General features: G+C 50.1%; 2 protein-coding genes across 2 annotated transcripts in view; one reads left to right on the forward strand and one right to left on the reverse strand.

Annotated features, from left to right (window-relative positions):
- Nucleotides 1–1302: 1302 nt before the first annotated feature.
- Nucleotides 1303–6597, forward strand: TSR2 (TSR2 ribosome maturation factor). Its single transcript, XM_003943709.4, has 5 exons — nt 1303–1415; nt 1609–1699; nt 4535–4626; nt 5147–5323; nt 5554–6597. Exons 1-5 carry the CDS (start codon nt 1335–1337, stop codon nt 5686–5688), a joined length of 576 nt encoding a protein of 191 aa, XP_003943758.1. The 5' UTR covers nt 1303–1334; the 3' UTR covers nt 5689–6597.
- A 74-nt stretch (nt 6598–6671) lies between these two features.
- The window catches only part of FGD1 (FYVE, RhoGEF and PH domain containing 1), a 53946-nt gene continuing 48424 nt past the window's right edge, over nt 6672–12193 (reverse strand). The window contains exons 13-18 of the mRNA XM_039475708.2: nt 11981–12011; nt 11079–11180; nt 10560–10685; nt 10240–10401; nt 8974–9117; nt 6672–7488 (exon numbers count right to left, since the gene is read on the reverse strand). Of these exons, the coding sequence (XP_039331642.2) occupies nt 7183–7488; nt 8974–9117; nt 10240–10401; nt 10560–10685; nt 11079–11180; nt 11981–12011 (871 nt within the window). The 3' untranslated portion in view covers nt 6672–7182. The remainder of the gene's footprint in view (nt 7489–8973; nt 9118–10239; nt 10402–10559; nt 10686–11078; nt 11181–11980; nt 12012–12193) is intronic.

Below are 12193 nucleotides of genomic sequence, written 5' to 3' on the forward strand. Positions count from 1 at the left end.
TTAAATCATTTCCAAATGGTGATTCACACCTATAATCCCAGCAATTTGGGAGGCCAAGGCGAGTGGATCGCTTGAGCCCAGGAGTTCGAGGCCAGCCTGGGCAACATGGCGAAACCCGTCTCTACTAAAAACACAAAAATTAGCCTGGTGTGGTGGTGGGCACCTGTAATCACAGGTATTCGGGAGGCTGAGGCAAGAGAATTGCTTAAAACTGGGAGGCGGAGGTTGCAGTCAGCCAAGATCATGCCATTGCACTCCAGCCTGAGCCACAGACTGAGACTCAAAAATAAATAAATAAATAAAAATAAAAATAAATCCAGGTTACTTATAATGCCTAATAAAGTGCAAATGCTATGTATATAGTTGTGGTGGTTTTTCTTTTGTTTTGCTTTTTGTTGGTTTTCGAGATGAAGTGTCGCTCTGTTGCCAAGCTGGAGTGCAGTGGTGCCATCTCGGCTCACTGCAATCTCCGCCTCCCAGGTTCAAGCGATTCTTCTGCCTCAGTCTCCCAAGTAACTGGGACCACAGGCGCGGGCCACCACGCCCAGCTAATTTTTGTATTATTAATAGAGATGGGTTTTCACCATGTTGGCCAGAATGGTCTTGATCTCTTCCCATCCAAGTACTAACCAGACCCTACCCTTAGCTTCCGAGATCCGATGAGATCGGGCACATTGAGGGTGGCATGGTCGTAGACAATTGTGTCGATCTCTTAATCTAGTGATCCACCTGCCTCAGCCTCCCAAAGTGCTGAGATTACAGGCGTGAGTCACCGCGCCCGACCTCGTATATAGTTGTTATACTGTATTGTTTAGGGGAATAATGACAAGAAAAAAGTCTGCACGTGTTCAATGCAGATGCAATTTTTTTTTCCTGAATGTTTTTCATCTGAGATTTGTTGAATTCAGGGATTATGGAACCCCCCGATAGGGAGAGCTGATTGAATTTTACTGTTGTTGGTTGCAGTGTTGTATACAGATGTTAGGATGCTTTTTTTAATGCAGATTTTTAAGGCTATAACTCACTGAGTCCTCTGCCCCAGGGCCTGATATCTGTATCGGTAATAAATTCCCCACATATTTCCTGCGCAGTATACACGGATCCGGAATCCATGGCTCCACAGGTCCTTCAGGTCTGGTGTCCTTTGATTTAGTGAGTAACTCTGGTGGTGTCATCGATCGCTCTGACAGATTTTTCTTTTGCTCTAGTCTTGCAGCCAGGTCTGCGGGAAAAGAGAATCGTGTGTTCTCAGGCTCGGCTTGCGTCTCATTCTGCCTGGGCAGAGCTACGGAGGTATTGGGCCGCCGGGACGTCACGTGGACTGGGGCCGGATAATGGCGGGCGCTGCAGAAGATGCGCGATCGCTTTTTCGGGCTGGGGTCCGCGCGGCTCTGGAGGCCTGGCCGGCCTTGCAGGTCAGTGGGGCTACGGCAGGGTCATGCTTAGGGCCCGGGGCGGAACAGGAGTTGGTTGGGCTGGGTGACTGAGGCTTGGCTAGGCGACGTTAAGAGGGGTTTGCTGGGTGGCGTAAGCGGCCTCCAGGCTACTCCAGATCTTCTCCCGGTCTTCTCCCAAGTTGACGTGGTGGGCTTGGGCCTGTGTTTGCAGATCGCTGTGGAGAATGGCTTCGGGGGTGTGCACAGCCAGGAGAAGGCCGAGTGGCTGGGGGGTACAGTGGAGGATTACTTCATGCGCAATGGTGAGTGAATGTGAGGCGCTGCGACCTGCCTGTGTGGGGGTGTGGAGAGGAGGAGCCCCCTCCCGCAGAACCTGTATTTCCTCTCGAGCAGTTGTGGATTGATACCTGAAGGCGAGGTGAAATGAATTCAGGTTTTGGAATCAGAATCCGGGACTCCAGTGCTTTACGGGCTGTGCCACTAACTCGTGGCATTACTCTGGACAAGGCAGTTTACCTCCCTAAGACTGTTTCCTAGTTCCTAAAATGCCTATGCAAGTGTCCAGCACAGCGGTGTACAGCAGAAATATTCTAGTCACATGTAATTTAATTTTTTTAGTAGCCACTTTAATAAAGCAAAAAGCAGATGAAATCAATCTTAGTAAACTCAGTGTATACGAAGTATTTCAACATATAATCAGTATAAAACATGGCGATATTTTACGTTTTTTAGTTTTGTTTTCAAAATCTGGTATTTTACAGTTTTAGCACATTTCGATTTGGCCTAGCCATATTTCAAGCGCTCAGTAACCACCTGTGGCTGCTTGGAAGATCTACACTGTACGCTTGGAAGACAAGCGTCCAGCGAAGATCTGCACTGTAGGCTTGTCTTGAGGGATATGGAGAGCCAGACGCCCAGTAGAGGGCCTGTTGCGCAGTATGCTTTTCAAAAAAAATCTTCATTCGCTTTCCAGCTTTGGAGATGATATTAGGCAGAGTACTTTCTCTCAAGAAAGTATACTATCCAGTGAGGGGATCCACACACGTAAATAGTTACGACATTGATAGATTTTCTGATAAAGAGGAGGTCAGGGTGCATGGGTTAAAAGGCTGGGGAGACAGCTTCTCAGTGGAGGTGAATTGTGCTGGGTCTTAATGAGCAGGAGTTAACTAGGGTGGTGGGGGAGGAGCAGAGAGCGCAACACTCAAGTTCTGTGGCATGAGGATATAATTTGTTATATTTGGAAAGTATCGGGGAGCTCAGTATTGGAGTATGGGTGTGTGTGCATGGAGGGGTGGAGGAGTGGTAGAGAATGAAGCTGGGGTGTGGGAAGCCCCCTTGAAAAGCCTAAGACATGGAAGACCTTTGATTTTATCATTTAGACCAGTGTTTGCCAAAATTCATGCTAACTAGTCCTGTTAGATGTTCCATGAAGAAGCTTCTTCAGTCAGGTTATGTTAAAAAAGAACTCTCTTCTTTGACTCCCGCTGAAAAGTCTTAACACTTGTCAACCTATTAAAGGCTTGGATACGAATAAGAACCACTAAAAAAAAAAAACTGTTTGCTTTTGTTTCTCATTAGGTTTTTAGGGATAGTGTCCCTTAAAACCCAGCAGAACAGGTATTTCTCAAAGGCAAACTATGAAACACTGCAGTAGGTGGTAAGAATTCGTGGGCAGGTTCTAGGTGAGAAATAGGATGGGATTTGCTGGCTAGAAAGTTCAGGAAGTCATCAGTATGAAGCATAGACTGGAGAGGGAAAGACTGATGAGAATGCTGTTTTTGTCTAGAAACTGAATAGGCCTGAAGTAGGACAGCGGCAGCAGGCATGGAAAAGAAGGGGTGGAATAGGGCCTTTGAGATAGGTTGGCTGTAGACAGGGAGGGAACTCCTGATTTGAGTTGATGGGCGGATTAGGTGTCTTTTCATGGAGTAGAGGAACCCTGGAGGATGGGAAGCAGGTTTGAACAGTGAGGTGATGAGTCTGGCTTTGGATATGGAGGGTCTGAGGCACCTGTGAAACATCCAGGCACAGAGTCATCTCAGTTGGAGATAGATTTAGGGGCTATTAAGTTTAAGTGGTAGGGAAAAGCAAGAGTGTGGATGAGCTCTCCTAGGGAGAGCACATAGAGGGGAGAGGGAGCTTTGTGGAAGACTTTCTTGAGTTACCCTCTTAATTCAGAAAAAGTAGAACGTAGGCCCATAGGTAACTGAAGCCGAGAGGAAGGGGGGCTTGGCCAGAGTCACACAGTACGATGTCAGTGTCAAGGCTATGATTTCATCATTGGAATTACTATGTCCATTTCTTTTTTTTTTTTTTTTTTTTTTGAGACGGAGTTTCGCTCTTGTTACCCAGGCTGGAGTGCAATGGCGCGATCTCGGCTCACCGCAACCTCCGCCTCCTGGGCTTAGGCAGTTCTCCTGCCTCAGCCTCCTGAGTAGCTGGGACTACAGGCACACGCCACCATGCCCAGCTAATTTCTTTTGTATTTTTAGTAGAGATGGGGTTTCACCATGTTGACCAGGATGGTCTCGATCTCTTGACCTCGTGATCCACCTGCCTCGGCCTCCCAAAGTGCTGGGATTACAGGCTTGAGCCACCGCGCCCGGCCTACTATGTCCATTTCTTCTTACCTTTCCCATTGGTCTGTGGCTTCCATTATCAGTGGAGCCACAGTGGTGAAGGTTCTCTCTCTACACTTCAAAAACTTCAGCTTTCGCATAAAAGTGAACATGGATTATGGATCTTCGCTGTGCTAGGCATTGTGTTGGATGGTTCCTCATAACAGACCTTTGAGGAGCCCCAGTTTACAGATGAGAAAACTGAGGCTCAGAAAGAAGTAGCTTGCTCAAGGTCTCATAGAGGGGAGGCTGGTTAGAATAGGACAGATGAAGGAGGGCTGGGAGTTGTGGGAAGAGGCCTTGGTAGGATGCAAGAGATTGGAAATGAGGTATTAATGTTTAGTGGCTCTTAAAAAAATGTTAAAACCTGGAATTCAGAACACTTTAGCAGATAAAAGGCTCACTGTGCCTTTATCCACCCGGTTGCGGATCCACCAAGTAGTTATTGAAGAATGGTGGGCAGGGGTGATGAAGTTGGCTGGTCTTTGACCCAAGGGCCCTGTCCTTTCTACTCAGCCGACTTGGAGCTACAGGAGGTCGAAGACTTCCTTGGGGAGCTGATGACCAATGAATTTGATACAGTTGTGGAAGACGGGAGTCTGCCCCAGGTGAGCTTCTCAGGGCACAGCTGCCATCTCCCTACCTGCAGTCTGTCTTCTTCCCAGCTATTTCAGGCCAAGACTCTTGGCTATGAATCTCTGTTGCCTAGAGGAAAAAGTGTAGCTTTCCCCAACCCTGCCTGCCTTCTTTTCTTTCTTTTTATACATCATTCCCATCTAGGCCTGTTCCTCACCCCCATCCCAAGGGCAGGTCAGGCCAGTCCAGGTCCATTTTCACCCCCACTGTGGTTACCATTGCTCCCCAGTAAGATTACCTTTCCTTTTACATCTTCCTTCTTTCAAAGCCCAATTCTAGAGCCTTCCCTACTAGTTAGGCCCTGTTTCGATGCTTCAGGCCCTCACTTCAGCCCTTCATATGTGGCGGTTTCATTGGTTAATTCCTTGGAGAGGAAAGAGCCCCATTCTCTTCTGGAAAATTCCAACCTACTCCCCACTGTTGCTTCAGACACGGGCTGTTTGTAAGGAGATTCTCTGGAAAACCCAAACTGGTTGAATGTTTTCTTGGTAGGTGAGCCAGCAACTGCAGACCATGTTCCACGACTTCCAGAGGGGCGATGGGGCTGCTCTTCGAGAGATGACCTCCCGCATCACTCAAAGAAAATGCAAGGTTACAGCCACCGCACTTAAGGCAGCTAGAGAGACCGACGAGGATGAAGATGATGCGGACAGTGTGGAAGAGATGGAGGTGAAGTGGGTGCCCCTGGGTTGGGGGGATAAGGATGTTTTCAATTTTCTGGGAGAGCAGCTAGATTCACGAGGAAGTGATAAGGGGATAGTAGTGGTTGGTGGTAGTGGTATTATCCAGAGAGGGCAGGGGACCTTCTTGAGTCACACAGCCAATCCTGGAAAAGCTGGAACAGAGCCTGGGTCACCAATGGTCAGTGTATTCAGCTCTCTTTTCTGTCTCCCCTCCAGGTCACAGCTACGAATGATGGGGCTGCTACCGATGGGGTCTGCCCCCAGCCTGAACCCTCTGATCCAGAGGCTCAGACTATTAAGGAAGAGGATATAGTGGAAGATGGCTGGACCATTGTCCGGAGAAAAAAATGAGTGGGGTTGCTGGAAATGGCTTTGGGCCCTTGCTTGCTAGCTCTGAGAGTCATTTGTAGGGTTTTTTTTTGAGGACTGCAGACCTGTGGACTGGTTACCCCATTCCCACCCTCTCCACTGTTCCCCTGTCTAGCTCCCTCCGAGGGAAGGAGAACCTAGGGTCCTTGGTCTTGGTGGTGGGGGGACCTGGTCCAGCGCATTCCCTTGGGCCTTGAGTTAACATCCAAGTGACGAGGCCAGGTTCCGCAGTACAGCGTCTTTCCGGAAGAAGGGGATGAGTGAGTGTGGGTGTGGCTGGGGGAGGAGCTAGATGCCTGCGGACAGTGGGCAGCAGGTGGATTTGGGGACGAGAGGACCAGCAGCAGCAGCAAAAGCACTCAGTGATGGTGAGATGAACATGCAGGGGGAAGAGAGAATAGTTGAAGATGTGACGGAAAATAGCTCTGGAGCCTCTCCCTTGCCCCACCCCACGCACTCGCAACAGCTCCGTTACCCCTGCCCCGAACTTGCAACCTCCCAGGAATGCTCGCTTCCTGTAGCCCAGCCTCCAGCCCTGGGTGCCCTCAGGAATTTGAAGACTTTGGCTAGGTGGTAAGCTTGGAAGAACTGGGCTTTGTTTTCTGTCTACTCTAACCTCTTTCCTCCTTATCCCATGCCATTTGAGTTCAGGGGTGAGGGTTAAGATCTTAATAAATAATACCTTACTGTTTAATCTGTGGCTTGACCTATGAGTAGTAGCCTTAGAATCAGCCTTCTGGGAACTGAGCTTCAGCGTTTACGAGGTTTCTGGGCCCACCCTAGCAGCCTGGTACTTTGGATGACCAAACGTGGACGAACGGAGCACAGCAGTGCTATGAAAGTTACTGTAAGCCTGAAATAAACTGTATTTTTCTTTAAAAAAAAAAAAAAGGATCCATTGTCCTCCCCCCGTTCCCCTGTCCTGCCCGCTGGCCCTGCCATGGGTCTGGACGATAAAATACTGGGTAGCCTTGGGGTCGGGTAGAAGCTGTAAGCCATGAGAGAGGCAGGAGAGGTCTAGTTGCCACCCCCACGTGGAGTCGAATGTGTGAAGACACTGGCTGAGGAGGCAGGGGTGGGTTGGGGCCCCAGGGTCAGTGGCAGAGCTGGCACTTGAACCCAAATCTCCTACCTCTGGTGCTTTGTGGGAATTGGGTAGAGGCAGGATCTGTGGTAGGGTGTTGGGGGATGAGGGGAGAAAAAAACGACCTAATTCAGGTGAGTCTAGCAACGGCTCCCACCCTGCCTGGGGACAGGGATTAATAAAAATTAACATCACTGTAGGAATATATTTTTTAAAAGCCCACGTTTTGTGAAAAGATGAATTAAAAAACCCAAGACCCAGCATTCGGGATTGAAAGTGCCCGTGATGGGAGTTCAAGTATTGACTGAGCTGGGAGGGAAGGGGCTGGAGCCCCCAATCAGACATGGGCAGCTAGAGTATGGGGTGGGGGCTCCCAGTTTGCCCCAAACCCTCTAGGTCTTATCTCGGGTCTGGGGGGATTCGGGGGGCTCGGCAGTGGCTCCTAAAGTGGCCACTGGTGCCTCCTCCATCTCCCTGTCCTCAGACAATGTGGGCCCCGGGCAGAATGTGTCCCCACGGCCTGCCCGACCAAGCACAGCCATCCAGCGTCGCTGTAGTTCCTCTGTCTCAGGGCTGAAGTACCAGCTGAGGTGGCTCTGGGTGATCTTGAAGACGTGCCTTCTGTCGGGCCGCTCCCCTGCCTCGGGTGGTCCCACCTCAAAGCCAATGAGGGGCAGGCTGCGCTGGGCTTTCACATCCTGCGGGGAGGAGGGACGGAGCTGGGGCCACCGTGGGGCTAGACCTTTCCCCCTGCCCCAGCTTCTAGCTGGTTTGCATATGCTGTGTCTTCTGTCCCCTGCTCAGGAACCTTCCGTGGCTCTAGCGTTATCAACAGGAACATGGCACAACTGGGACTAAAAGGTAAGCTGGTTTAAATACCCGTCTCCCCCCCATTCCACAAAACTGCTGGGCTAGTCTCTGTAGCCTACCAAATAGTGTTTTCAGGCCTTTGTCTATGCTATTGCCCCTATCTGCATACCTTTTTTTTTTTTTTTTTGAGACAGTCTTGTTCTGTTGCCCAGGCTGGAGTGCAGAGGCACGAATGTGGCTAACTGCAACCTCCACCTCCCAGGTTCAAGCAGTTCTCCTGCCTCAGCTTCCTGAGTAGCTGGGACTACAGGCATACGCCACCACGCCAGGCTACTTTTTGTATTTTTAGTAGAGACGGGATTTCACCATGTTGGCCAGGCTAGTCTCAAACTCTTTTTTTTTTTGAGACGGAGTTTTGCTCTTGTTACCCAGGCTGGAGTGCAATGGCGCGATCTTGGCTCACCGCAACCTCCACCTCCTGGGGTCAGGCAATTCTCCTGCCTCAGCCTCCTGAGTAGCTGGGATTACAGGCACGTGCCACCATGCCCAGCTAATTTTTTGTATTTTTAGTAGAGACGGGGTTTCACCATGTTGACCAGGATGGTCTCGATCTCTCGACCTCGTGATTCACCCGCCTCAGCCTCCCAAAGTGCTGGGATTACAGGCTTGAGCCACCGCGCCCGGCCTCAAACTCTTGACCTCAGGTGATCCAGCCTCTCTCAGTGCTGGGATTACAGGCATGAGCCATTGTGCTCGGCCCCATCTGGATATTCTCACCCACTCCAAATTGGACCTAGCAGTTCCCCATCTTCACTCCTTCCAGAAAGCCAGGCTCACAACTCATCCTGGTTTGTGGTTTTTTTTTTTTTTTTTTTTTTTTTTTTTTTTTTTTTGAGACAGAGTCTTGCTCTGTCGCCAGGTGCCAGGCTGGAGTGCAGTGGTGCAATCTTGGCTCACTGCAACCTCCGCCTGCCAGGTTCAAGCAATTCTCTTGCCTCAGCCTCCCGCGTAGCTGGGACTACAGGCACATGCTACCACACCCAGCTAATTTTTGTATTTTTAGTAGAGACGGGGTTTCACCATGGTGGCCAGGATGGTCTCGATCTCTTGACCTCGTGATCCACCTGCCTCGGCCTCCCAAAGTGTTGGGATTACAGCCGTGAATCACCGCGCCTGGCCCATCCTGTTTTTCCCTACATACCTTGGCCCACAACCACTCCTTGTCTCTAGCCAGTCTTCGTCTCTCAAGGGTTGGGGTTCTGAGTTCCTCATAGAGATGGGATAAGGGCCAAGGAGAGGTCAAGGACTGGAGGTAAGGGGGTAACCTGGCTTTGCCAGGTGGCTGAAAAGACCCGAAAGAGTAGGATGCACACCTGAGGGGCTCCGTAGATATACAGCACCAAGGGTTCATTTTCAGGGACCACGAACCATGCCTTGTGCCATCCTTTGCCACCCTTCTCCATGTAGTGCAGGAAGCTGCAGATGACACTGTTCTCCGCAGCCACCGAGGCCTGTTTCTGTGGCCAGAGACACAGGAAGCATCAATGCTGACAGAGGGCGTAGCCTGGCTCCTCTTGGCTTTAACACTCCCTCAGTATAGGGACTCCTATTCCCGTCTCAGATGAAGACGCTCAAGCTCAGGTGCAGGAGTGATTTGTCCAGTGCTACCCAGGGAATCAGCCAGAGCCCAGATTCAAAGCTAGGTCTGTCTGCCTGATTTGAGCAACCGCTGCTGCCTCTACAGGCCAGTGGAAGGAGTGTGCGGATCTCAGCAGGGGCATCTAAAATGCCAATCAGGCATTCTTTCTTCAGTCAGGGCTTTCATTCCTCAAGCCCATTCACACATTTATGTCTCACGTTTTTTTCTGTCTTTCATCACACATCCATTTCCTACACTCAGTGAGAGGCAATCTAGCATTGTGATTTTAAGGGAGTCTGTGGGTGGTTAATGAAGTCTGGCTTAGAGTCCCAACTCTAGATGAAAATGCATGGACTTGGAAGGAGAGCAAAGAGGGCTGATGTGATAATTAAATGAATTAATAAACGCAAAGTGCTTAGAATAGTTCCTGGCACAGAGTAAGTGCTCTTTCAAGTGTTAATACCTACATTTGCTTTTAAAAAACTCCAAAATTGAGTATGAATTTTCCTTAATGTAAAAAAAAAAAAAAAAAAAACCTCCAAAATGTACGTATGTGCATACATGCCTCTAGAAAGATAGGATAAGCTGTAACAGTGGTAACTTCTGGGTAGAAGGGATATGGGGTCTTTGTTATGTTTTGTTTATATTGTCCCACTTATCCTACTTTGTAATAACAAAAGACAATTTTTTAATTTAAAAAATCTAGTTCTGCCACTCATTTGCTGTGTGATTTGGGCAAATGACTTCCCTGGGCCTCAGTTTCCTCATTTGTAAAATAAGGGAAACGATAGCATGGGCAGATTGGTTACCCTGGGATTAAATGTCTAAGTGTTAAAGATGACTGTCTTTCATTCACTCTTGCCCTCGTTCTACTCACTCCAAGCCTGGGTCCCGTGATCACTACTGTTTCCCAGATGCCCGGGCCTCCTCGATCTCACTGGGTAGAGTTGCAGCCCATTTTGCCCACTGTGGGAGAGTTAGTCAGGGGCCTGGCTCTTACCTCCAGGATGGACCTCCGGCGCTGGGGTGTATGCTGGCTGCAGGCTGGACTGCTCCCAGGCACCCCGTGCAAGGCCACATAGCAATCAGTGCACACACGGTTGGAGCGGTTGTTGTCATAGACGAGGCGGGCCCGGAACTCGGAGCACTTCCCACAAACCACCTGGGGTGGCAAGTGGGCAAGAGCAGCCTGATTCCAGTGGGTCTTCCCTTCAGCAGACTGGCAACCTCCCCCCGCTTGGAGGGTACCCGCTCTGCGGCAGGCCTCTGGGCTGCCAGGCTGTCCCCTCCCTAGCTCTGCCCCTGCCTCCCAACACTCACATGCCCGCAGGCCTTGCAGTGGTGCCTGCGTTTGGTGATAGAATTGAAGGGCTCCTGGCAGCGCATGCACATGGTGACTTCCTTTTCCCGGATGGGAGTAGGTGCCCGCTTCCCAAGATCCACATTCTGTGGGGAGGGTCAGGTCTCAGGTCAGAGACAGGTACTCCCCAACCCAGTCCAGCCAGCCCTTGTCCCTGCTCCAAGGCTTGGATTATCATGGGGTGGGGATGGGGTGGGGTTAAGGGGAGCAGCCATATTCAGAAGACCTGCCTTTAACTCTTGGCTTTGCTCCTAGCTACTGTGCTACTGAAGACAAGTCACTTCTAGTACATTTTCTGGGCCTTGGTTTCCCCAGTGATTTCTCTGTGGCCTTACCAAGGAAGGATGGCTTCTGAGGTCACGCATTGCCTCCCTGGTCATTACTCTCTGAGAAGGGGAAAGGATCCTCTCAAGGTCAGGTGGGGACGTGGAAGTCTGGAAGGGGTCCCAGTGCAGGGGAAAGAGGACGGGCACTCTTACCGGAGAGTTGGGCGGGGTGTCTTCATCTTCCCTGTTTGTTGAGTTCAACAGTTTGAAGGTCTCCAGCGTCTGTTCATGCTTCAGGAGGGTGGAATTGATGGCCTGGGGAGGAGGTGTAAGAAATGAGAAGTCAGATCACCCCACAAACCACCCATTTCTACCCTCGCCTCACCTTCCTACACCCTAGCCTGAAGTTAGAAAAGCTGGGTTTCAGACCCAGCTCTGTCGCTGGTAGGTGGATGACCCTGAATAAATCCCCTCCCAAATCCAGGAGGAGGGGGAGTGGTGGCTGAAAAACCTCAGGTGGCTTTCCTGGCCACCACCTGGGCTTAAGATTTTACAGAGCTTGACACTTTCACCTTATACACCCTCAGAGAAACCAGCTTCCTAAAAGAAGAGTTTGTGGCCGGGCGCGGTGGCTCAAGCTTGTAATCCCAGCACTTTGGGAGGCCGAGGCGGGTGGATCACGAGGTCGAGAGATCGAGACCATCCTGGTCAACATGGTGAAACCCCGTCTCTACTAAAAATACAAAAAATGAGCTGGGCATGGTGGCACGTGCCTGTAATCCCAGCTACTCAGGAGGCTGAGGCAGGAGAATTGCCTGAACCCAGGAGGCGGAGGTTGCGGTGAGCCGAGATCGCGCCATTGCACTCCAGCCTGGGCAACAAGAGCGAAACTCCGTCTCAAAAAAAAAAAAAAAAAAAAAAGAAGAGTTTGTGAGTTTCTGCTCAACCTCTGCACCTCAGTTTGCTTATCTGTAAAATGGGGATGGTAAAGTTTGTTGAAAGATAGGGGTCTGGGACCATTCTGGTTAGAGGTGAGTTTTGAGGGACAATCCAGCAACCCCTAAGAGACCTGTTAATACTCTTCTAGCCCTCTACCACAACGCCTTGGATGTTACCTGGACCCAGTCTTTCTTCTCCTCCTCAGTCCTTGGGGTGGGGAATAAAAAAGAAAGATGTTTGGTTAGGCAGGCCCACAGAAAGCAATTGGAGTGGTGAAGAGCAGGTGTTCTGGAGTCAGAAAGACCTGAGCTTGACCCTCTGCTTATTCACCTATTACTTATATGACCTTGGGCAAGTCACATAATCTGTTTGGGTTTATTTATTCAACA

The sequence above is a fragment of the Saimiri boliviensis genome, chromosome X (genome assembly GCF_048565385.1).
Source record: "Saimiri boliviensis isolate mSaiBol1 chromosome X, mSaiBol1.pri, whole genome shotgun sequence".
Taxonomy (NCBI): Eukaryota; Metazoa; Chordata; class Mammalia; order Primates; family Cebidae; genus Saimiri; species Saimiri boliviensis.